The 22,038-nt window shown below is 49.8% G+C and overlaps 2 protein-coding genes and 1 long non-coding RNA gene across 4 annotated transcripts in view; 1 reads left to right on the top strand and 2 right to left on the bottom strand.

The window, feature by feature from the left end:
* MYO19 (myosin XIX) overlaps window positions 1–12,549 on the top strand; it is a 25,332-nt gene extending 12,783 nt beyond the window's left edge. For both annotated transcript variants that reach the window (XM_049637852.1, XM_049637851.1), the window contains exons 11-23: window positions 1,082–1,155; window positions 1,820–1,941; window positions 2,110–2,223; window positions 2,485–2,661; window positions 2,977–3,129; window positions 4,173–4,280; window positions 5,109–5,179; window positions 6,967–7,070; window positions 8,701–8,867; window positions 8,996–9,125; window positions 10,642–10,727; window positions 11,186–11,488; window positions 12,421–12,549. In XM_049637852.1, the coding sequence (XP_049493809.1) occupies window positions 1,082–1,155; window positions 1,820–1,941; window positions 2,110–2,223; window positions 2,485–2,661; window positions 2,977–3,129; window positions 4,173–4,280; window positions 5,109–5,179; window positions 6,967–7,070; window positions 8,701–8,867; window positions 8,996–9,125; window positions 10,642–10,727; window positions 11,186–11,488; window positions 12,421–12,549 (1,738 nt within the window). The remainder of the gene's footprint in view (window positions 1–1,081; window positions 1,156–1,819; window positions 1,942–2,109; window positions 2,224–2,484; window positions 2,662–2,976; window positions 3,130–4,172; window positions 4,281–5,108; window positions 5,180–6,966; window positions 7,071–8,700; window positions 8,868–8,995; window positions 9,126–10,641; window positions 10,728–11,185; window positions 11,489–12,420) is intronic.
* Window positions 12,550–13,293: 744 nt separating this feature from the next.
* Window positions 13,294–22,038, bottom strand: part of ZNHIT3 (zinc finger HIT-type containing 3) — a 209,585-nt gene continuing 200,840 nt past the window's right edge. Inside the window, exon 5 of the mRNA XM_049637849.1 lies at window positions 13,294–13,844. Coding sequence (XP_049493806.1) covers window positions 13,618–13,844 — 227 coding nt within the window. The 3' untranslated portion in view covers window positions 13,294–13,617. The remainder of the gene's footprint in view (window positions 13,845–22,038) is intronic.
* On the bottom strand, window positions 15,289–18,648 carry LOC125927465 (uncharacterized). Its single transcript, XR_007459345.1, has 3 exons — window positions 18,491–18,648; window positions 16,294–16,420; window positions 15,289–15,373 (listed from the first exon to the last, which is right to left on the bottom strand). It is a non-coding gene; the product is annotated as an uncharacterized LOC125927465 (long non-coding RNA).

The following is a 22,038-nucleotide window of genomic DNA, read 5'->3' as shown; positions in this document are numbered from 1 at the left end:
ATAATTTCTAGGCAAAAAATTTTTAAGATGTGGTTGGCGCGCCGGTAAGAGCGGGAGTACCTGGTGCCCCGGGGGGGGGGGCCCCCCCCCCCCCCCCCCCCGTTCATGAACTTCTTTAAGAGTCAAGAGCTTGAGAAGCATTACTGAGGGAAGAAGATCTGCTGAGTTGAACATTGCCTAGGGCAGCTTGGCTCAGACGGATCCCAATTCAGGAAGAGACTCTTTTCCCATTGCCTTGAAGCTAATTTCATGCCAAAGACTTTTAAAGCTTGTGTCAAGTCACTGTAAAATCGGTAAAATAAAATATGATGATCATAGATCGTGTGAACCTCTAACCGTAGAGCACTTCATACATAATCAACATCAGATCATTGTAACACTAGGTCACTTGTTTTCAGTGCCTCAGACAGGTACTTGGAGCCCCTGGTACAAAAGCAGAAACCCTTAACTGACTGAATTGCAATAAACTGCAGAGCAGTCACTTTAAGAAAAATCGTAAGAAAGAAATTCCTTAATAGTATTGTACATGTCAGCAGCATAGTAACTGCCTTACTGTCTCAGGGTGGGGTGCTCCAGAGTGCAGAGTACCCCTTGGCCTCAGGTGACTCGGGGCCTGCTTATGCAGGACTAAGGGATGTGGCAGGGTCTTGAGCTCTAGGTGCCACAGGTCCAGTTTTCAGGGGTGTCCAGTGAACTCAGTTCTTTGCAAACTCCGCCTAGGCCTTCCCGTTCACCCCTTCCCTTCCAGTTAAGACACTAGCTGGGTGTCTGGCCAAGTGACTGATGGAGTCCCATTCCCTGTCTAGCCCCAGAGTCTACCAGCCGTGTGTTCAGTCTTGTTGGGAGGACAGGCCGGGTTTGTGCATCCTAGGAACATGCATGACCACAAGCCTGCATTCGTAGTGGGGCAAAATGGGATGGGCAGCAAATGGGAGGAAAGGGTTTGATCCTTTGGCCTGTCTGGCTGGGAATACAGGCCCTTCAGAATGTGGCACCCTGGCTGGAGGAGCAGTTTTGCTATCCCTCAGGCTTACCTGACCTCTCACAAGAGTCCTCTCTCCCTCTACCCCTACCCCAACAGGCTGTTTGACTGGCTGGTATCCGTGATCAATAGCAGCATCTGTGCAGACCCTGACTCCTGGACCACTTTCATAGGTAGCAGGGGCTCACCCTTTCAGGAGCACTCCTTCGAAAAAACAGTCCAGTCCAGTGTGCAACTCCAGGCAGCTCTTTTCCCTTCTCTGCACCCCCATCTCCTCATTGTCCACCAGTGTCTGGGCAAGGGTGTCTCTGTGTTCTCAGTGCCCACATCTGAGCCATCTGTAGCTCTCCAGGCAGACTCAGATGGTGTTTTGTCTGTGAGGGCCCCTCCTCTCCCCTAGAACTGTGAGGGGATAGGCACAATGGCTAGATTAGAAGGGATTTGGGGGACATGGTAACATGGTTGGAACTGGGGTGGGGTAGTCAGGTGGAGGAGGAAGTAAAGCTCAATGATGTGAGGTTTGCTCAAGAGACAGTGGAATTCTAGATACCAACAGGGCTGGTGAGATCAAAGCCCTCTAAATTGGATTGGACACGAAATGTTCCCTAGGCTGCCCCTCACACCTTATTCAGCCTTTCTTCCTGCTTTGAATTCTGAGGGGCCATGAAGTAGAGATGCGACCCACCCCAGGGCATTGTGTTTACTGTGCCCACTGCTGGGTGTCCTGCTCATTCAACCTCTCCAGGGTACCAAGTATGAGGTTTCACCCTGGACTCCTGTAGTACCCCTGCCCCTGCTCCCTGCAGTGGCCCCATGGGTTCTGCCCCATCCTCTCAGGCCTGCTGGATGTATATGGATTTGAGTCATTTCCCAGTAACAGTCTGGAACAGTTGTGCATCAACTATGCCAACGAGAAGCTACAACAGCACTTTGTGGCTCACTACCTGAGGGCTCAGCAGGTGAGAAGTGGAGTGCTCCTTCCAGGGTCTGACCCAGAGCCTTTAGTTCCTTATTTGATGCTGTTCTGGAATATCCTGTGGTACTGAGGCCAGCCATGGATGACCTATCTGGGCCTCAGATCACAGATGCTTTCTCCTGCCACCCAACTGCCACCTTTGGTCCCCTAGGAGGAATATGCAGTTGAGGGCCTGGACTGGTCCTTTGTCAACTACCAGGACAACCAGGCCTGTTTGGATCTCATTGAGGGAAGCCCCATCAGTATCTGCTCCCTCATAAATGAGGTAGGGTCAACTAGTATGCTAAGCACCAGAGTTGGTCTCTGGGCTTTTCTGGGGCCTCAGAGACCATACTAGGCCCTCTCTGTGTCTCTCTCTCTTCCCATCTGCCAAATGGGTTTGCTAATCCCTATGTTCCTTCCCTCTCAGGGTCACTATGATGCCTATGTGACAGCTATGCTGCTGGTGGGGGGCGGGGGGGATCCATGATGGTTGTGGCGAGCCTGTCTCATATTTGTGGCTGAGTGTCCATTGCATCCCATGCAGGAATGCCGCCTTAATCGGCCAAGCAGTGCAGCCCAGCTCCAGACACGCATCGAGAGTGCCCTGGCAGGCAGTCCCTGCCTGGGCCACAACAAGCTCAGCCGGGAGCCCAGCTTCATCGTGGTGCATTATGCAGGGCCTGTGCAGTACCACACGGCAGGTCTGGTGGAGAAGAACAAGGTGGGGGCTGGGCCACGGCCTGTGGGGGCCTGCGTGAAATGAGGTGTTGAGTCATTGCTGCATATACATGGAAGATTCTTGTCTTGCATTCTCTCTCTCCTGAATATCCTCCCAGAATCCAAGTCACCTCTTTGGCCTACCTGCCTGACATCTCTGCTAATCAGGCATAAGCTGCCCAGAAATGACCCATGTCACAGTGGGTCTCCCGTAGAATCCCTTCTTCTGGGGCTCGGGTGAGCAGGGCTGGCAAACCTGGGGACAACCCTGGTAGCACTCCACCTGCCCTTACCTGCTGTCCTTGTCCTTTCCTAATAGGACCCTGTCCCCCCTGAGCTGACCAGGCTCCTACAGCAATCCCAGGACCCCCTACTCAAGGTGCTATTTCCTATGGACCCTGAAGAGAAGTCCCAGGAAGAGCCCTCTGGCCAGAGCAGAGCCCCTGTTTTGACTGTGGTGTCCAAGTTCAAGGTGGGTCCTGGGGGTGCTGATAGAATGTGCTTGATTCATTCATCAATCTCAAATATTTACCAAGCACCTCCCAGGATTGGTGGTTTGCTGGGGAACATTGACAAGTGAGTAGACATGGTCCCAGTCTGCACGGAGTTGGTAGCCTCATGAGGAAGACCAAAACAGAAAACCAACAAATAGACATAACTGACATGACAGGAAGCCTAGGGGCTTATGGGTGGCACAGTGGGCCTCTCACCCACGGCCGATAGGGTGGTCATGGAGGAACAATAGTTACATGAACCTCTGTGTCCCAGTCCATTCCTAGTTCTCCAGCTTCCTGCTCAAGCCCTGTCCTTGGCTTACAGATTTGTCAACCTCCTCCAGCACCTTATGCTTTCTGCCCTCAACCCTTGACATTCTGCTCCACCTTCCTGGGATGCCCCTCCCTTGCCTGTACCACTCCCCGCCCCATCCCCAGCCCCATCCCAGACTCCCACCCTCCACACCTGCTGTCTTAGTTGATTCCTTCTAGTCCTTCAAATTTCAGCCTAATCATTACCTCCTAGTGGAACCACTTGGTGGAGCCCAGGTTTGGTTAGCTCTTTCCTGCCTAGCCTCAGACACGCTACTGAGGGGGTGCACAACACACATTCGTGTGACCCCATCAGACCCTGGGTTCTGCGCAGCAGACTGACTATGTCTGGGCTCAATGAGAACAATTGTTGCCTGAATGAATGGCTTCTGAGATTGTTCTCTTCCAGGAAGATTGTTTGGTGAGTGGGGGTTGGGGGGGGGGGAGGTGTGGGGAGTGGAGACCAACCAGGTACAGATCACAGGTCAGGAAGGTCCCTAGAAGTGGAGGTGAGGGGCATTGGGAGCTCAGGCAAGGAGGGTGCATGGACTCAGTGAGCACCTCCCATAATCATCCCAGGGCCTGGGAGGATATCTGTCTCAGGGCTGTGAAGACCGCCAGGGGGTGTTTGATGCAGTCACTAACCAGGGCCCCACTGATGCCCACAGGGAGCCTCAATCTGTCTGGCTCCTCATTCTCCCCGCTGCAGGCCTCCCTGGAGCAGCTTCTGCAGGTTCTGCATAGCACCACGCCCCACTACATTCGCTGCATCAAGCCCAACAGCCAGGGCCAGGCGCACACCTTTCTCCAGGAGGAGGTAATTCACTGGGCCAGAGCTGCTTTGTAGGGAGCCCTATCTGGCCAAGGCCCTGAAGGGACGAAAGGCAGAACTTCAGCTCCAAGTGGAGTGACCAGAGCGAGTCTCTTGGGTTGAGTTTGACACTAGGGCATCTTGCGCCCCTGCTTTGGCAGGACAGTCATGTATGTTCTTGTGGTCTGTGCATGGCACAGTGAGCTAGCCAGGAAGCCTCCACTGCATCTTACATTCTGCTCACCAGTCCATGTGCCCTGATGAGACTGAAGCTGCCCGGAGGATTGGGTGATTAGCTGAAGGGTCTGAATCATCTTGCAGTCTGTGCACAGTGTGGCCACTTCTGACCAGAGGTAGAGTTTTTTTCTAATTTGCACAAAAGTTGATGGCCAGCAGCTGCCCTTTGTTCAGGGTACTGGGCTCTGATGGGGATGAGGCATGAGTGCTGGATGCTGGAGTGTGTCCCACAGTCAACTGGCCTTAGGGTTTACGGCCAGGATTTCTCCACTAAGGTCCCAATGAATCTTTACAATTTAACCTCTCCTGCTCCTCAGCTTTGATTTACCCCACTGCCCACAAAATATAAAAATAAATAAACAAATTGGGTTAGGCTGCATCATAAGGCAGAGTCTCTGCACAGCTGGGAGTGGTGAGACAGAAGTAGGACCAGCACTTACCTCCACGGTATCAGAAGCAGGAGAGTATACCCTCATCAGTCAATCATCAAGACAGCCTGCAGGTTCACACGGACCAGAGCCTCAGAGGGCAGGAGTGGTATTTCTGGTCTGCTGGTCCCACACCACAGGTGCCCACCCTGTCTCCTCACCAATGCAGGTCCTCAGTCAGCTGGAGGCCTGTGGCCTTGTGGAGACCATTCACATCAGTGCCGCTGGCTTCCCCATCCGGTAAGTGGGCCAGGCCCCACAGTGGGCAGGGCCAGTGTTGGGGTGGAGCTTGGGACTCTGGCGTGACAAGACCTGCCCAGCCCAGAGCAGGATGTGGAGGTGAAGAGAAAGAGGCAGGTCTGCAGAAGTCAGCCTGGAACTCAAGAGATTTCACTTGTTCATTTATCCATTCCCTTTCTGTGTACTGTTTTGCACCAGGCACTGTTGCTAGCATCAGTGAATAAGGAAGGTGAGCCTCTGCCTCTTGGGGCTTACATTCCTGTGGAGTCAAGAACAAGAAGTATTAAGTTGATCAGTGCTAGGAAAGAGACAAAGTGCTGCTAGGTAGACTGATGGGGAAGAGGATCTTTGGGCTGGTTGGGGATGGGCCCCTCTAAGCAGCTCAGACCTCTGGAGAGGGAAGGGGCCAACCTGGGAAGATTTGGGGGAGGAAACAGCAAGCACAAAGCTCCAGCTTAGGAACCGAGATGCTAAAGTGCCTGCACATAGAGAAATGGGGGGAGAGGGGCCTCAGAAGTCCCATGAGGACTTGGCAGTTTTTCCAGAGGGCTGGTAAGCTGCTGGACATTGTGAGGAGAGAGTGCTGTGCTCTCATTCATGTTCTGTGGCTACCGTGTGGACGTTGGACACAGGGTCAGAAGAGAAGGGAGAAGATGCATGAGGAGGCTGTTGCGCAGGTGTATAGGCAAGATGGTGGCCACAAGAGGGTGGCAACCATGAAAAATGGAGAGACATGGGTTAAATTGGACTGTGGTTTGTGATAGAATCAGGACTGTGGGGTGATTGATCATGGGATGTGGGCAGGGGAGCAGTCAGCTTCCAGGTTGCACACATAACTCCCAGGCTTCTATCTGAGGCAAGTGGATGAATCAGGAAATCCTGTCCCTGAGATAGGATGTCTGGGGAAGGCACAGGCTGGAGGTGGGATAGGAGGGGAGTCAGGAATGTGGCCTTGTCAGGTTTGCAGTGGTTATAAGACAGGCTTGGGGCCCAGAGCTTTGGGAACTGGAGGGTACATGAAGATCTGTCCTTGGTGGGTTATAACACCATGAGCAAGGAGGAAATCACAGTGGGGAGAGAAGAGGGGTCTGAAGCCATTCACTGAGCAACATTCACATTTAGAGAGTGGGTAGGTAGATGACGAGAAACCAGCACCAGCAACTTGGGAGTTGTGGGTGAAGGAGGAAGCCAAGCTCACAGGGGTCCTGGGGGCTGAGAGAGCTGTATGGGGACAGGGGTCAGCCAGGCACCTGCCAGAGGCCAGTTGCTGGAGCCAGTGGCATGGTGTTTGCTGATGGCTGCAACAAGAGCCACACTGGAACAGTGTTGGGGACAGAAGCCAGACTCGGGAGGAGGAGGTATAAATACGTACAGGGTGTCATCGGCTGTTTAAGTGTTGAGGTGAAGGGGAGCAGAAAAATCAGGAGGAAGCAGGGGATGCTGTGGAGTCAGAGAAGCAACAGATGTGGCTGACTGTATGAGTGATCCAGTTGGGGAGGAGCCAGCAAGCCCCTTTCGAAGGAGGCAGGCCAAAAATCCCCTACTAAAAGAGTGAGAAGCTTTGTTTAGGTAGACCAAGGCTGTAGAAGAGCAGGTCCGGTTTAAAATGGTCTCCACTGTGTAGTCTCTCCACAACCACAACCTCATCCATTCAGTGGGCACAGTCATGGTAGCACCTCGCTCGGTTGTTGAGTAGATTAAATAGAGTAACTCCCGTTAGCCCCAAGTGCTGTCCCAGGCTCACAGCTGTCACTTCATTGTTTTCTTCTGCCTGCTCTGGCTTCTAGAATCCCTCACCAGAACTTCGTGGAACGATATGAATTACTGAGAAGGCTCTGTACTCGCACATCCCCTGGATCCCATAGCCCATCTCCTGATGAAGGACATTCAGGTGAGTGGGGCCCATTTGCTAGTCATTTGTTCAAGCACAGTTTACTGAGCGCCTGTCCTGGGCCATCTCAGGGCTAGGGGGTTGGACATTCAGAGAGGAGTAAAACACAGCCCTGTCCTCGAGGTTCTTGGTTCACTGGGGGAAACAGACTAAAAGAAGACAGACAGTGGAGAATTATGATAGAGCTAGGAACAGAATGCTGTGGGTAGTGCTGGGGAGGTATGAATCAGGCAAGGCTTCCTGGAGGAAGTGGTGTTTGAAGACCAGTGGTATTAGCCAAGTGAAGGGCATTCCACGGGACAGGTAATTGAACAGAGGCCTGCAGGCAGGAGACAACACTGTGTGTGTAGACCTTGTAAAGGCAGAGAACAGTTGGAGGTGAGACTGGGGTAACAGGCAGGCCATGTCACAGGAGCAGAGCTCTATTCTCTGGGAAGATGAGGACATCTCAGAGGAGGAAGGGAGTGATGTCAGCCATATGCTTTCTGGAGACCACTGTTAGGGGGCCCATGGCAGGCCTTGGGAGTGAGGTTGTTAGGTTGGCCAGAGTTGAGAGAAGGTAGAGATGTGGGCACTGTGGGCAACGTTGGGAAGAAACTGGTTAGACTATGCCTGGTTGGTGGGGGAGAGAGGCTTGGGGGTAGCTGCTGAGCTCTGCAGGACTGACTTTAGCTCCAGGTCCCTACAGTCATCCAGTAGAAATGTCTGCCAGGCACTCAGCAAGCCCTAATATCAAAGGAAAGGTCTGGCCCTTGGCCCCAGTTTGGGGGTTATCAGCATGTAGGGTAAGACCCTGGCATAGGTGGAGGAGGAAGAGGCCAAGGACAGAGTATAAGACCAATGCCCAGTAAGACCCTAGCCCAGCAGCATCTGCTTACACCCACACAGCCTTACCTTGGGGCTTGTCAGGCCTGGGACAGTCCTGATTTCCCTCCTCTCTTGGGCTTAGTTTTATCACTTTCCTTTCATTCTTTTTCTCCACCTCTTTCCTTCTCCTCTCATGATTTGCTCTACTGCTCTGTGTCTTGTGCCCAAAGCCCCATTCGCCCCTGGTTGATTTTGGGATTTCTCGTCTGCGGCGTCTTCTTTGGTAGCCTCTGTCTCCAGAGAGGCACTGGGCAGCAAAAGGTGGTCAGAGCCCTCAGGTAAATCCTCCCTCTGCAAGAGCCAGCTATGCACAATGTGACATGGGGACCTGCTGGGCCTCCCTGGGACTGGGAGGTGTTGTCCCTTTTCCCATACATGGCAGGGAGTTAAGGGGTGAGGGGCTTAGGGAGTGGTCCACCTGCCCTGCTTGGCCCTCGGCATATTTGGGGCCTTGGAACAGATGCTGGCTGGTTGGAGGTTGGAATCCAGGTACCAGCTGCCCTTTGCTAGCTTGCCTAGGGGACCCACAGAAATGGAGGCTGTGGGCCAGCCACAAGTGGGGTTTCCGGTATTCCTCAGAATAGCCAGGGGCCTGAAGAATAGAGGGGTCACCTCTGCCCCCAAAAAAGGTGGAAGTGGTTAGAGGCAGGAACAGCAGCAAAGAAGCCTATGGAGTATGGGGGAGACCAGAACCAGTTTCTTAAGTCCACAGAAGCGTGTAGATGACCAAGAGCTGATGAGACCTCTGTCTCCCATCCCATAGAATGGTCTCCACATACCAAGGGAGCCACACTGCAACCTCTTCTCCAGGACATCCTCCATACTCTTCCAGCTCTAACTCAGGCAGCAGCCACACCTGGTGACCCAGCCGAGGCCACACCAGTCCCAGTGCATTGTGGCAGGACCAAAGTGTTTATGACTGACTCCATGGTAAGCTGGTTTGTGATGAGGAGGGTAGTTCACTAGCTGCGTGCTCTGCTTAGCAGGACAGAGTGTGGGTTCACCTCAGGGCAGTGGGAAGAGAGGCTGCAGACTTCAGTGGATACCCCTCCTCTCAGTTGGAGCTTCTGGAATGTGGGCGTGCCCAGGTGCGAGAGCAGTGTGCCTGCTGCATCCAGGGAAGCTGGAGGCGACACCGGCACCGCAAGCAGGAGAGGCAGAGGCAGGCCGCCACGCTCATCCAGGCAGGTAGGAGGGGTGGGGCTCTTGGGCACACAGCCACGGTTCCAGGCCAGCAGACGGACCTGGATGCAGTCCCTGTCAGCTGCTGCAGACCTTGCACACTACAGGTTTCCTGTGAAATGCTGCTGCTTGAACCCCCATATACTAAAGCTGTGTCCCAGCGTCAAGACCTTGACAGCACAAGCCTATGGTACCCTGGGACTTGAATCCTGATTCACCTCACCCAGAGTGTCTCTCCAGTTTAATGGAAGCCAGGTCACACCACAAATAAGGGTGGGGTGCTCTCTAGGCAGCAGAGGCTAAAAATTTGCCTTTAATTCCCCTTTCCCAGACCTAGAGAGCAGTTTATGCCGTCTTCCTTTGCCTATATGATAAATCATTACCTGCTGAGTGTAAGAAGGTAAAACTGACCTTCAGTTTTGATTCATTAAAGGAAGAGATATAGGAACCATGTTCACAGCAGTCTTATTTTGAAAATAAAAATACTAGAATAACAACCCAAATATCTGACAGCTGTTATTATGGACCGCGCTTATGATGCAGCTAAGAAATCTTTTTTTTTTTTTTTTTTAATGTTTTTTATTTTTGAGAGAGAGAGACAGAGCATGAGTGGGGGAGGGGCAGAGAGAGAGCGGGAAACACAGAATCTGAAGTAGGCTCCAGGCTCTGAGCTGTCAGCCCAGAGCCTGATGCGGAGCTTGAACTCATGAACCACGAGATCATAACCTGAACTGAAGTCAGATACTTAACAGACTGAGCCACCCAGGAGCCCCAGCTAAGAAGTCTTTTTGAATAATATTTTAAATTTAACCAAAACTACTTCTAGTATTTCGTTCAAACCAGGATGCCAAACCACACATCAAGGGCGATGCCACCTTCCTCAGGCATGTTTCTGTGTGTATAGGCATAAAACAATTGCATAAGGAAACATTATAGAACCGTCTGGGTTGGTGAAATAACAAGATTTAGATTTGTCTTTAAACTTTTTAGTTTTCTAGAACCCAAATATTAATATTTAATGGAATAGTCCTTTTTCTGAATATGATGGTACCATAAAGAACCAGAAAGTGCTGAAATTGCAAGAGAAGGAAACAAAAATTGCCAACCAGTCTGCCATCCAGTAGTCATTACCTTTACCAACATGTGGGTGCATGGTGGGGTCACCATTTGTGAATTCATAAAGCCAGCAAACAAATTCAACTGAAGACTCCCCAGATAAGAGATACTTCTTGTCCCCTGGGCATTGCCCCAGCCAAAGCCTGAGGCAGGTAAGCCTCCCAGCTGCCTTTCCAGGTAGGGTCTCTCCCAGTCTAAACAGTGTGAGGGGTGTTCTTCAGAGCCAGGTTTTCTTGAGGTATTCTCTTTATTAGCTCCTTACCCTACATAGTGGCACAAGGTAGCCATTCATTGAAAAAGTATCTATTCCAAACTTCTTCAGCAGATTGGGTGTTGCTGCAGAGCCAGGCTACTAACAGTTCTAAACATTTCATTTACTTCTTTGTTTCTGGGCAAAACACCTCAGCCATTCGTTCCTGGTTAGCTCGGAAGCACATCCAGAGAATGCACGCAGCTGCCACGGCCATCAAACGCACATGGCAGAAATGGAGGGTGAGTATCTGACTCCAGCAGTCAGGACGGGCAGTGGGTAGTCTGGTATCAGGTGGCCCCAGGGTGGAATGCTGACCCTGCCACTGCACACTGGTATGCTCTCTTGTATAAAATACCACCGACACTGCAGGGTGGTTTGGACACAGAAAGAGTGGCATAAGCAACTCTGGAAATATACTAAAAACCACGGAAGTATACACTTTAAAGGGGTGAATTTTGTGGCATATCAATTAGATCTTAAGGTTATTATTTTTAAAGTAGCACATGTAAGACCTAAGTACATCTGCCTTGGATGTAAAGTTCTGCCACATGGTGCCAGTCTAGTTGAAGGTATCTAGCTGTTCACCAGCCAGGTGCCCTTCAGTTTACCTTGTTAAGCTGTTTTATTAAAGACAGTTTTGGTTTCCCTTAAGAGAGCTAATCAATTGAAAGCTATAAAGTGGCATTCTTTTTTTAAGATCAGAATGGCCTTCCTTGCTTCTAAAGAACTGGATGGTGTGCAAGAAAAACACGTGTCTCAAGTTCCCCTTCCCTTGGGCTCCCTCCTGCTGCCCCAGGCACAGACCAGCCTCTTGGAAGCAATAATCCGCCTCTGGCCCCTGGGCCTGGTCTTGGCCAATGCAGCTGTGGGTGTACGTGGCTTTCAGAGGAAGCTGGTGGTTTGGGCCTGCCTCCAGCTCCCCATGGGCAACCCCAGTAGCTACGCAGTCCAGACGGCACAAGAACAAGCTGGTGTCACATCCATCCGAGCACTGCCTCAGGTAAGCTGTGTGACAGGATGGTGGTCCTGCCCACCATGGCTCTGGGTCCCTTGTAGAAAGCAAGAGGCAAAGCCCATGAGTTCCCAGTGGGAACAGGACTAATGTTAGGACCAGAGCCATCCTGATGCTGCTCAGGAAACCAGAAGCCTGCGCGTCCCAGCTGGCTGCAGGCGGGTTGTTAACCATCATTACAACTAGGAATTTTCCAGAGCCCTTTCAACTTTTTAAAAACTGCCTCTGAGTGTTCTAGCATCTCCTCTGAATCTCTACTTAATTAGTCCCACTTTTTAAAAATTTGGGTTATGATGATAGCTTATTCCCTCAAATAGCACTGGGTTTAACACTTTCGTCAAATTATCACTTGGTTTATCTCCTGTTCCAGCAGAGCAAATGACAAGCAGGTAAGTCTGTGGTCCAAGAGCTCTGTTTCTATAGTATGGGCAGCCAGAGTAAAAGTCAGCCAGCGTAGAACATGGGCTAATACTCACCTATTACATGGGGTCACAGCAAGGATTAAGTGACACTGACAAGGCAAACAGAAGGAAACAGTGAATTTCCATACCAGAGGAATTACTCTAGGGCATAATCTGGATGAAATCTCCCATGACAGCATGCAGGCCAGCCAGAGTATAAACAGAAGTGTAACTGTTTGCTCTTCCAGTTGTAAACAGTTTTACGAGTATGACAGTTAATAAATACTCCTTGTAGGGGAGAGCTCCCTTGTGCATCACACAGAATGGATGTGAAATTCTGTATTTTAATATAAAATTAAATATTTGGACTCTGGACTTTGCCACTGGTTTAGAATGAGAAAAGAACGTTAACTGAACGATACCAGTACTTGTCCATACCTGCATTTCTAGCATTTGCTCTAGGCACCCGTACAGCTGGCACTCCTAGGAACCAGAGGTAAGCTGTATCTCTCTCCCTAGGGCTCGATTAAGTTCCACTGCAGGAAGTCTCCACTGCCTTATGCTGACATCTGCCCTGAACCTTCACTCCACAGTGTTACTGGCTTTAATCAGATTCTGCTGGAAAGACACAGCCTGGGCCACATGTGAGTTATTCTGACATCCTAGCCTCACTAGGCTGAGCAATCCTTCAGTGCCTTTGTGTCCAAAAGGCCTTTTCCTGCCAGCTGCCTTGCCAAAGACATTCGATCAACACTAAGCTGCCAAACTACTCCCACAGCAACATTAAGTACACGTGAACAAGTGACAGCTCCCGCCCGCAACCTAGAGCTGCCACAGCCACCAGTGGCATGGGGCTCCCATCTACATCTCAAGCCCTGACAGGTGTCATGGGTTGGTTGCCAAACCAGGACTAAGAAACCTCAGGGCCACAGAGAACTTCCCACATTTTACTACCTTCATAGATCCGACTCACTGGTGTGGTTCATCACTGCACCGGGGCACTTGCGATTCCCTGCAAACAGAACAGGCCATGTCAGCTTGAAGTTAACCCCAAAATTTCGACTGGGTTATTTGCATTTAGTTCCTTTAAAAAGAACAAAACCTTATTTAGTATGTTGGTTTATTTAATGTAATTTCAAGCATTTATGACCTACAGATGAACAATGCAATTTACCAGAAAATAACCGTATCTTGATTTTATTTAGCAACAGTGAGCAAGTTTTAACTCAAATGGGTATAAAACTTGACAAACAGTATCGTATGTGATGTCTAACCTGTACCCAAATTAAAACATTTAAAGACAACCACCTAAATGTCAAGTTCTCTCTCCATAAAGGGTTTGCCATGTTGAGTATCCACATCTTATCTGAAATCCACACCCATGGGACTTGAGATAAAGACTTGTGCAGCCTACCCTAGGTCAGTTGGCCTATACCCTGGAAGTCACACTCCTGCTCAGGGCCCCACACTAGCTGTTCTCCTGGGAGGAGGAGCGGGCAGGTTCTGAGAGCTATGCACATGATTGAGCAAGCAACACAATAATCTATCTTAAGAATCCTTATCCTGGGATGGTTCCACAATCCATAAACAGCAGTCAGCAAACTCTACAAACAAGGGCTCCTGCATGTAGACCCTCATGAGCTTTGCCTTGTACCCCTGATTGAGGCTGACCATCAACTATCTAAGGTGTGGACTGAACAGGCTTCTTTTTTACATTTATTTTTGATAGAGACAGAGCACAAGTGGGGGAGGGGCAGAGAGAGAAGGAGACACAGAATCTGAAGCAGGCTCCAGGCTCTGAGGTGTCAGCACAGAGCCCGATGTGGGGCTTGAACTCACAAACTGTGAGATTATGACCTGAGTCGAAGTCGGACACTTACACTTAACCGACTGAACCACCCAGGCACCCCTGAACAGTAGGCTTCTTAATGCTGCAGACTCCCCTTAAAAATGAACAAGAAAGCCAATGTGAGTTCAGTGGAACAGATGGAGATAGTTAAAAGCTAAATGTATCTAATGTAATAAATATCAAGAACTGTATCCCCTTAACCTTTAAAACCAAGAACTGAACCAATGCTTCACTTAAATAAGGTGAGATCAGCCTATCAGACAATTTCCAAGTTAAATGCCATCACAGATTCTTGTTCATGACATCTCTGTAAATAGTTTAACTTTAGGCCATTTCAACTAGGAAAAAATAGCTTACTGGGATAAATACAGAAAACAATAGCATTAAGCTGTTGGCATGTTTTTGTTCTTCATAGGCCTGAAGGTTCTCACTGGGTAAGGACAGTTACACTACATACCCTGAATGTTGTTTAAGCAAGTGCTTGATCCTCACAAAGCAGGATCAGTAGCAATGAACGGACACTCATATCTGCGTGTTTTTGCAGTTTACACAACTTTTCATATCTACCCTCATATCTCCGCTTCACCCTCAGTATAACTAATCACTACCATGGGAGTGGGTGCCAAGCAGAGTCAGCCTACGATGAGAACAATGAAACTCCCATCTATCTTTAGGAATTACACTGGCCCACTAATCACATACACAACTGCTATAAGGGCTGACCGCACAGTCCTACACAAATGCTGGGCACTGTTAACACCCACATCCCTCTGAAAAACCAGATCCTGGGATTGCCCTGTCCACATTAATGGCTAGACTATATACGGAGCACTGGGGACATGGGAATAAATGCGGCCCTTGCCCTACAAATTAGTGTGGGAGAGAGAAATTACTATAAAATGAGTGGTACATTACAAGTCCCCATGGAAAGGTGAAAAAATGCTTATTTCTGAGAAAGACAAAAAGTGAAGTTTAGATAAGGAAGGGTAACCTGAACCAAGGCCTGAAGGAGGAGAATTTTGCTAACCCACAAAACCAGTAGGATTCCAGGGCAAGAGAATTGTAGGCAGGCTGGGAGGTGTTGAAGCCCTGAGTAAATATTCACAGAATCATGCAACTGAAGGGCTCTGCATGCCATACTCAAGTGCAGCTGACCCTGAACAACAGGCTTGAACTGCACAGGCCCACTTATACAGATTTTTTCCCATAAATACAGTGCTGTAAGTGTATTCTCTTCCTTATGATTTTCTTAACATTTCCTTTTCCTAATTATTGTAAGAAGACAGCATATAATACATATACAAAATGTGTTAATCAACTATGTTATTGGTAAGGCTTCCAGTCAACACTAGGCTATTAGTAGTTAAATTCTGGGAGAGTCAAAAGTTATATAGATTTTCAACTGCATGATAGTTGGGGGGGGGGGGGCATGCAACCCCTGCACAGTTCAAGGATCAACTATTTATTAATAACAAAATCACATTCTACACATTGGATTAAATATATCAGTGGTTGACAAAGAAGTAAACACAGCACAGACTTACCTAAATTCTTTAAATTCTGCAAAGAAACTGTCCTCTTCCTCATCACTATTGAGAAAATCATCTATAGAGTCATCATCATCTAAGGAATACAGAACACAACTAATTAGGACTAGAAACAAAACCTAGATGCCAGATTTTAACAACTACTGCAGTAGATTAACAATGTGCACACAAGTGACAGGAGTAAGTAGGTGTAGACAAAACAAAAGTAATTTTTTCTGGAATTTATAACTGTACCAACATTCCTCTTTTTAGAAAGGGAATGAAAGTGAAAGCAAAGAATTGGTGACTTTAATAAATACATCCTAGTATTCACATATTGTTCTACATGTTTCTGTGTTCTTTAGGCCAGGAGCCTGATTTTCTAATTCCTATCACCCCAGCTCCCCTCACTATGGCTCCAGCCTGATCAGGGGCCAAAAAACTAGGTGTTCTATAAAAACCTGCTAACATGAATGCCCTGTGCTTTCAGCATGGCCAGAAATTTCTGGCACTGCCTGAACCCAACAAAGAAGTTTCTCAAAGGGCAGAAACAGGCTATCCCCATGCTGTGAATATTCAGGCACCAGAAGGGACTGCTTTCAAAGACTGGCATGACACCCAGGAGATACTGAAGTCTGGATGGATGGATGAGATGACAGCCCACTCTCCCAATAAATCCCAAGGAGCCCCCAGCAGCAGGAAGGTGACCTATGCCAAAGGCAGCCGCCCATCTGAGCCTAGCTCAGGTGAACTGACAGCTCCAGCCAGGCCCGTGGAGGGAGAAATGAAGCCATGACTGGAGAAGGATCCTGCCAGCAGGGTCCACCCCTCATTCCCAAACTACAGCTACAGCATTTATCCCCTCTGCCCCCCTTGTTTCTTGTCCTTAACAATACCTTCAGGCTGCTCTATAATACATAACAGGTGCCCCACTCCTGGTGCTCCAGGCTAAGGAAGGTGCCATCATTCCTGACTCCCTGCCCCAACCCACATCTCTTTCCTTTCGGCTTCTTTTACCTGAAACCTTTTCCTAGGTTGGCTGGTTTGAAATCAACCAACCCACCTTTGTCTTCTGCAGGCTTTATAGTTTTTGCAGTAACAGCTGATCTTTTTTTCTCAATAAGAGTTTTAGAGTTGTACTGCTCTGAAAGAGACACAAATCAGATGCACGTCACTTGTACTTTAACGACAAGGCCACATCTCTCCACCAAGCCAGCAGCACCTAGGTGGGAAACTTATGTTCCAGGTAAGGGATGTGGGTAGGGATGAAGATGGATGGATGCAAAGGAAGTGAGGGTTCAAATCAAAGGGCAGTATCCAGAAAACAAGCAACCCTGAGCTTGGCAGAGGGTAGAGGAAATAGGCCTCATGCACCCGAGGGTCCATCCCCATTCTCCTTACCCTGCTGAACTTAACAGGGCTTTCACCAAGATCAAGTGGCACACTGACTTCAATTACCAAACTATTTTCTCAGCAGTTTCAGATACCAAATTTGCATGTGCCACGTGCCACTGGGATTACACAGATGGAAGTCATCAGGCCCACCTCAATGCGCTGAGTCTTAGGGATGGTGGCTAGAGAGATGGAGAAGAGTCTGATCTACATCACCTGAGAGGGCTGGGAGACAAAGAGGAGGCACTGCCAGGTGGAAAGAGCATTCCTGGCAGAGGGAAAGGTCTATGGCTGGACCAGACCCCTGAAAGAATAGGGTCAGGTGCAAGGACATGGTGATAAGCAACTGCCAGCTGTTTGAGAGGGCAGGCCTGGCAGGAGGCTGGGGCCCACACAAGTGGAGGAAGAACAAAAGACTGCCACACAGAAGATTGGCCTTTCTTCCCAAGACCAGTGTCTCTCCCTCATCAAGGGCACTGTGGTATTCAGGGCTGAAATGGTGTGAGTCTCACACACCACAGGGTGTTTATCTGAGTCAATACCAATTGCCAGAAGTGCCCCCAACCCTCATCAGCTACTGTGAAACAGAAACATTGTAACAGTGCATCTCCCTAGGGAGAGCAACACCCAAGTTAAGAACCACCAACTAATTTCCTTTGCTAGAGTGGCTGGAGTTTTCAAGGGAATGAATTACTCAAATGTGCACTTCAGGAAAAACCTTGGCAGCAGCAGGGCCACACAGTTAAAAGATCCAGATTACCCCAGATTGCCTTAGGGGTTCTTGGGCCACCCTGGGCTGCACAGCCAGAGCAAAGCCTACCCATCCTGGCTCCACAACCCTATTTCCAGCAAAGCAGTTCTACTTCTTTCCTGTCTATCTTGAACCAAAAAGTTTCCTTTGAAAATGCTCCAGGGACATTAGGGGTAAAAAACAAAAACGGGGAGGGAAGCAGCTTGAAAAGGACCACTGAGTCCGAGTCTGGAAGGGAGGACACTAGAGGCAAGAAACCAATGAGGAACTTTAACAAAAGAGTCAACCCAGCATAAGGTCGTTGGAAAGAGTCCCTGAGGGCTAAGAGACCCCGAATTGGAGTTAAAATGTAGACTAATCACTCTTTACCGTGAACAGATCTACCTCGTTTCTAACAAAACATTTTAAAGGAAAGAAAACGTTCTTGTTAACCTCAGCAAGCGCAGCTTCTGCGTCAGAATACTAAGATGAAGAAACTACCAGGGTCGACTCTGAGAGCCAAAGCAGTCCACTCACTGTTAAAAAAAAAAAAAAAAAAAAAGGGGGGGGGGGCGCCTGGGTGGCTCAGTCGGTTAGGCGGCCAACTTCAGCTCAGGTCACGATCTCGCGGTCCGTGAGTTCGAGCCCCGCGTCGGGCTCTGTGCTGACAGCTCAGAGCCTGGAGCCTGTTTCGGATTCTGTGTCTCCCTCTCTCTCTGACCCTCCCCCGTTCATGCTCTGTCTCTCTCTGTCTGAAAAATAAATAAATGTTTTAAAAAAAAAAAGTCTATAAAAGAAAAGGCAGAGCAGAAGTTTTCACTGTTCGAAACCCGAGGAAGCATTCACAGGTAGAGGTTCCCCCTGGGGCGAGGCAGGGCTTGACGGGGGTTGCCAGCACTCGGGAGTTCAGGTGGGGGGGGCCAGGGCCTGACCTTTGTGCTTCCGGAAGCATCCCACGGAGCAGCTGCAACAACAGAGGCCACGACCTCGTCGGCCCGGAAAGCAGCGCGGACCCTCCCGCAGTCCCCGCCGGGTCCCCGAGCCGCCCCGCAGGCTCCACCCGGCCTCCTCCCCCACGACCCCCACTCTTACTAGGGCACACGGCAGGCGGGGCAGCGGTATTTGGGTTTCTCCAAGCAAATCACGCAGACGACAGCGCTACTATTCAGCGACGCCATGGTCGCTCCCCAGCCTCACTCTCACCCGCAAGCGCCAGTCTCTGACGGAGGGTACCACGTGCACGCCCTTTTTTTTTTCCTGTTTCCTTAACCCGGACCAATCGGCGAGCAGCACTTGCTGGCAGTCAAAAGCAATGGATCGATCCTGCTCATTGCTCCAGTCCTGATAAGTAGACAGTCGATACACTCGATGTGCATCCAATAGCTGCTTTGGCTTCCAGGATTAGGTCACAGTTGTCGTCGGAGAACTTGTTATGTAGCCTTGTCCCTGTCTCTAAGGTACTCTGTGGCTTGGAGCAAGTCACTGTCACTCTCCAGCTCTGTTGCCCCACATGTAAAAAGAATACGTAGGACTAAATGTCCTTTACCTTCTGGCTTGGACTTTCTGAATCTTGCAAGGGCACTGGGTTCTCACCCCCACCCCGGCCCCCCACATCTCATTTGCTTATGTCTAGCAAATGAGAAGTCCAGACCCTGGCCAATTAGATCCATCGGCTAGATCGAGTGACGTACATGTGCTTTTCCCAGCATAGGCCCTTTTTCTCTCAGGGAAGAAAGATGAGACTTGACAACTGCCAAATGTTTATTGAGCTCCTAGTGACAGCAGTGCACTGCCCAGAGGCTGGGTTGGGGACACCCAGGCAGTAGCAGCCACAGCCTCTTCCCTCTGGGAGTTCAAAGCTTAGACCTAAGGCAGGAGAGAGAGGTGAAAGAGAAGAGACTCTGTCTTAGGGTCCTGCCGGTGTTAGCCTGCACTTGCACAGCCCTGAGAGAGTGCCTCTTCAAATTTCACAACATACACTCTTCACTTGACTCACCCAAGTCACAGCCCTGCGTGGGATATCTTGGTCAGGGAACAGATGAGTGAGCTCTGGCCCAAAGATGGGGACCTGGCCTAGTAAGTCTGGATAGGTGAATTGTGATAGGCCTTGAGTGGCACCTCAGGCTTTAGGAATAGATGGTCGTGTTTTATTGACAGCTTATGTCTCCTTGAAGCCCTCAGTACTGCCCAGCCTAACCAGGGCTCCCACCCCACATTGTGCCCACCTAGGGCCATAAGTCATTCTCACTCCTAAGTGCCTCCTCCTTTGTGTTGGCCCATCAGCCCACAGGATCCCACTACTCTAAGGGCCCCACATGACTGTCATTGTCTTTGTGGATAAATCTGCTATGGCTAAGGTAGCTGTTTAAGTCTTGGTTCAAACCTCTCCCTGGCTATGTGACTTTTACCCTCTCTGAGGATCCTTACCTGTTAGTGTGGATTTTCAGGTCTATCTTCCTGAGTTGTTGAGAAGCATAGAGAACACCATGTGTAAAAATGTTTGTAATTTGAAGCACTACAGAGGGTTATTTATGTGATATCCAGAGTCTGTAATTCCTGGAACTTGGGTCCGAACCTTATAAGTGCAGGTGTCAGGCCCCAAGTCCCTCAAGGCCAGGGTCGCAAAACTCAGTCCCCTCGAAAAGGGTTCTGCCATCAGCCTCTATGGGCCACAATCAGGTGGGCAGAACAGTTATCCATCCCTCCCTTGGCTTTGCCAAACTGTCCCTAGGATGCTGTCCAGTCTTTAGTGTTGAAGTAGCATGGGTCCCTACCTGCCTTGGCATGCGGTTGCCCCTGTGTAGACCAGTACTGGCCTGAAATCTAAGACATGTCTACCCTGACCCAACACTCAGAAGCATTCTCTGGCATACATACCAGAGCCATTCCAGAAGGTCCACGCATACCGGGGAAGGCCAGAGAAGGTCAGTGATTTGTCCCGGCCACACTTGAATCCTGTGCCCTGTCTGGCACCCAGTAGAAATTCTCTGAGTATGGACATCACCACTGCCCAATCCAGATTTTTCCTGTGAGTTGTGTTTGGAGGCTGAGACCATGGAAAGTCTCCACAATTTTCAGGGCTCAACCCCATCTCACCCATATCCAAACCATGCTGATTCCTCTACCTTCGGGTCCAGAGATTATGACATCAGCAAAAAGTGAAAGTTTCTGGAATTTCTCCCATGCACACTCCTTGCAGTAAAGATAGCCTTTTACTCTGGGAGACCCCCCCCCCCCAGCTCCCCCAGACAGCCACACCCCTCCTGCTCCAATGTCCAGGAAAAGAAGTGACTTAGCTATGATGGTGATGAGGCTGGGGAACACCAAGAGGTCAAGCAAGCCCAGGATAGCTCCTCTTGGCAGTGGTCAGTTGAGAGAAAAATGACAGGTATGACTCCAGGCCCAGCAACTACATGTCCACACTGACGAAGCTATGCTTAGCAGCATGCTGGTTCTCCCTGGACGCCCACCACGCCCATCCTAGCAGCTGTCTAAGGCTGCGTCGCGCCTCCCCGTGTATGATCTGGAGAGGGGTGAGGTAATAATCAAGGCAGAAAGGTTTACAGAGCTCCACCATCGGGCAGACGCTGTCCAGCGCATTCAGAAGACCAAACCCAAAGGCTGGCGCTGTGCGCGGAGGTCCAGGCCCGGCACCCAGCACCGCCAGAGGGCGCTCCAGGCCCAGACTGGTCCTGGAGTAGGTGTGCTTCAGCGGAATTGGAGTAAACTCCACCCCATTCTTGGTTGGAGACAAGGCTGTCTCGCAGTGCCAGGAAAAGTAAACCCAAGAAGCTGGCCCGCACCTCGAACACCGCCAAGAGGCAGGAAAGAGCGTGTAGAGCGAGGTGGGAGTGTCTCCTGCACAAAAGCAAGGTGCATATCAGCAGAGGGCCCCAAAGGCAACTAGCTCTCCAGGGACAACTCCAGGATACCTATTGCCCCGCGCTTCCTGGCATTCCTAGTGGATGGAGTTCCAGCTACAAACTGACCACCCACATTAGCTGATGAAAGCTTAACTGTACTTCGGGAGCGTGGGGTTACTAACTAGGGCCTGAGCCACTGCCCTGCACCTTCTCCAGTGCCATGATGGGGCAGGCAGAGGGATCTAATCGCCCAACATGAGCTACGTGTTGCAATTGTGAGAGGCGGGAGATTCATAAAGGTTGGGCTCTCTGCTGCTTTGCCAAATCTCAGCTTCTTGCTGCAGCCCTAACACCTCTTTCCCTCCCCAGGGCATGGGGTCCCAGGGCCAGCACCAGAAGTGTCTGAGATTGGTGTTTTTAGGTGACCTACTGCCTTGTTCTCATCTGCTCCCCTTTATTTCTCCTCTGGTATTGAAGTAGTTCAGTTGTTAAAGTGATTAGGGTTGTCGGTGGGAGTCAAATAAAAGAGCCCTGAGGTTCAGGTGGAGTAATCAGTTTCCAGCTCTTTGCATGTTATTTTATAACAGTGAAATGATATTCATTCACCAATTCTAGACAATAATAGTCTGACCTATAATTAGACTTCAAGGAAAACCCCAAAACAAAAGGGATAAAGAATAATTGTATTATTCCCAGTCCCAGAATCATTAGGAGAGCACAGACAAAAGAAGTCACTGTTGTTTTATGAACACACTCATCCTACCACCCAAACTCCAC

The sequence above is a fragment of the Panthera uncia genome, chromosome E1 (assembly GCF_023721935.1).
Source record: "Panthera uncia isolate 11264 chromosome E1, Puncia_PCG_1.0, whole genome shotgun sequence".
NCBI classification, from domain to species: domain Eukaryota; kingdom Metazoa; phylum Chordata; class Mammalia; order Carnivora; family Felidae; genus Panthera; species Panthera uncia.
The sequence above is the reverse complement of the archived record's forward strand: the minus strand, read 5'-3'. Positions and strand labels throughout refer to the sequence as shown.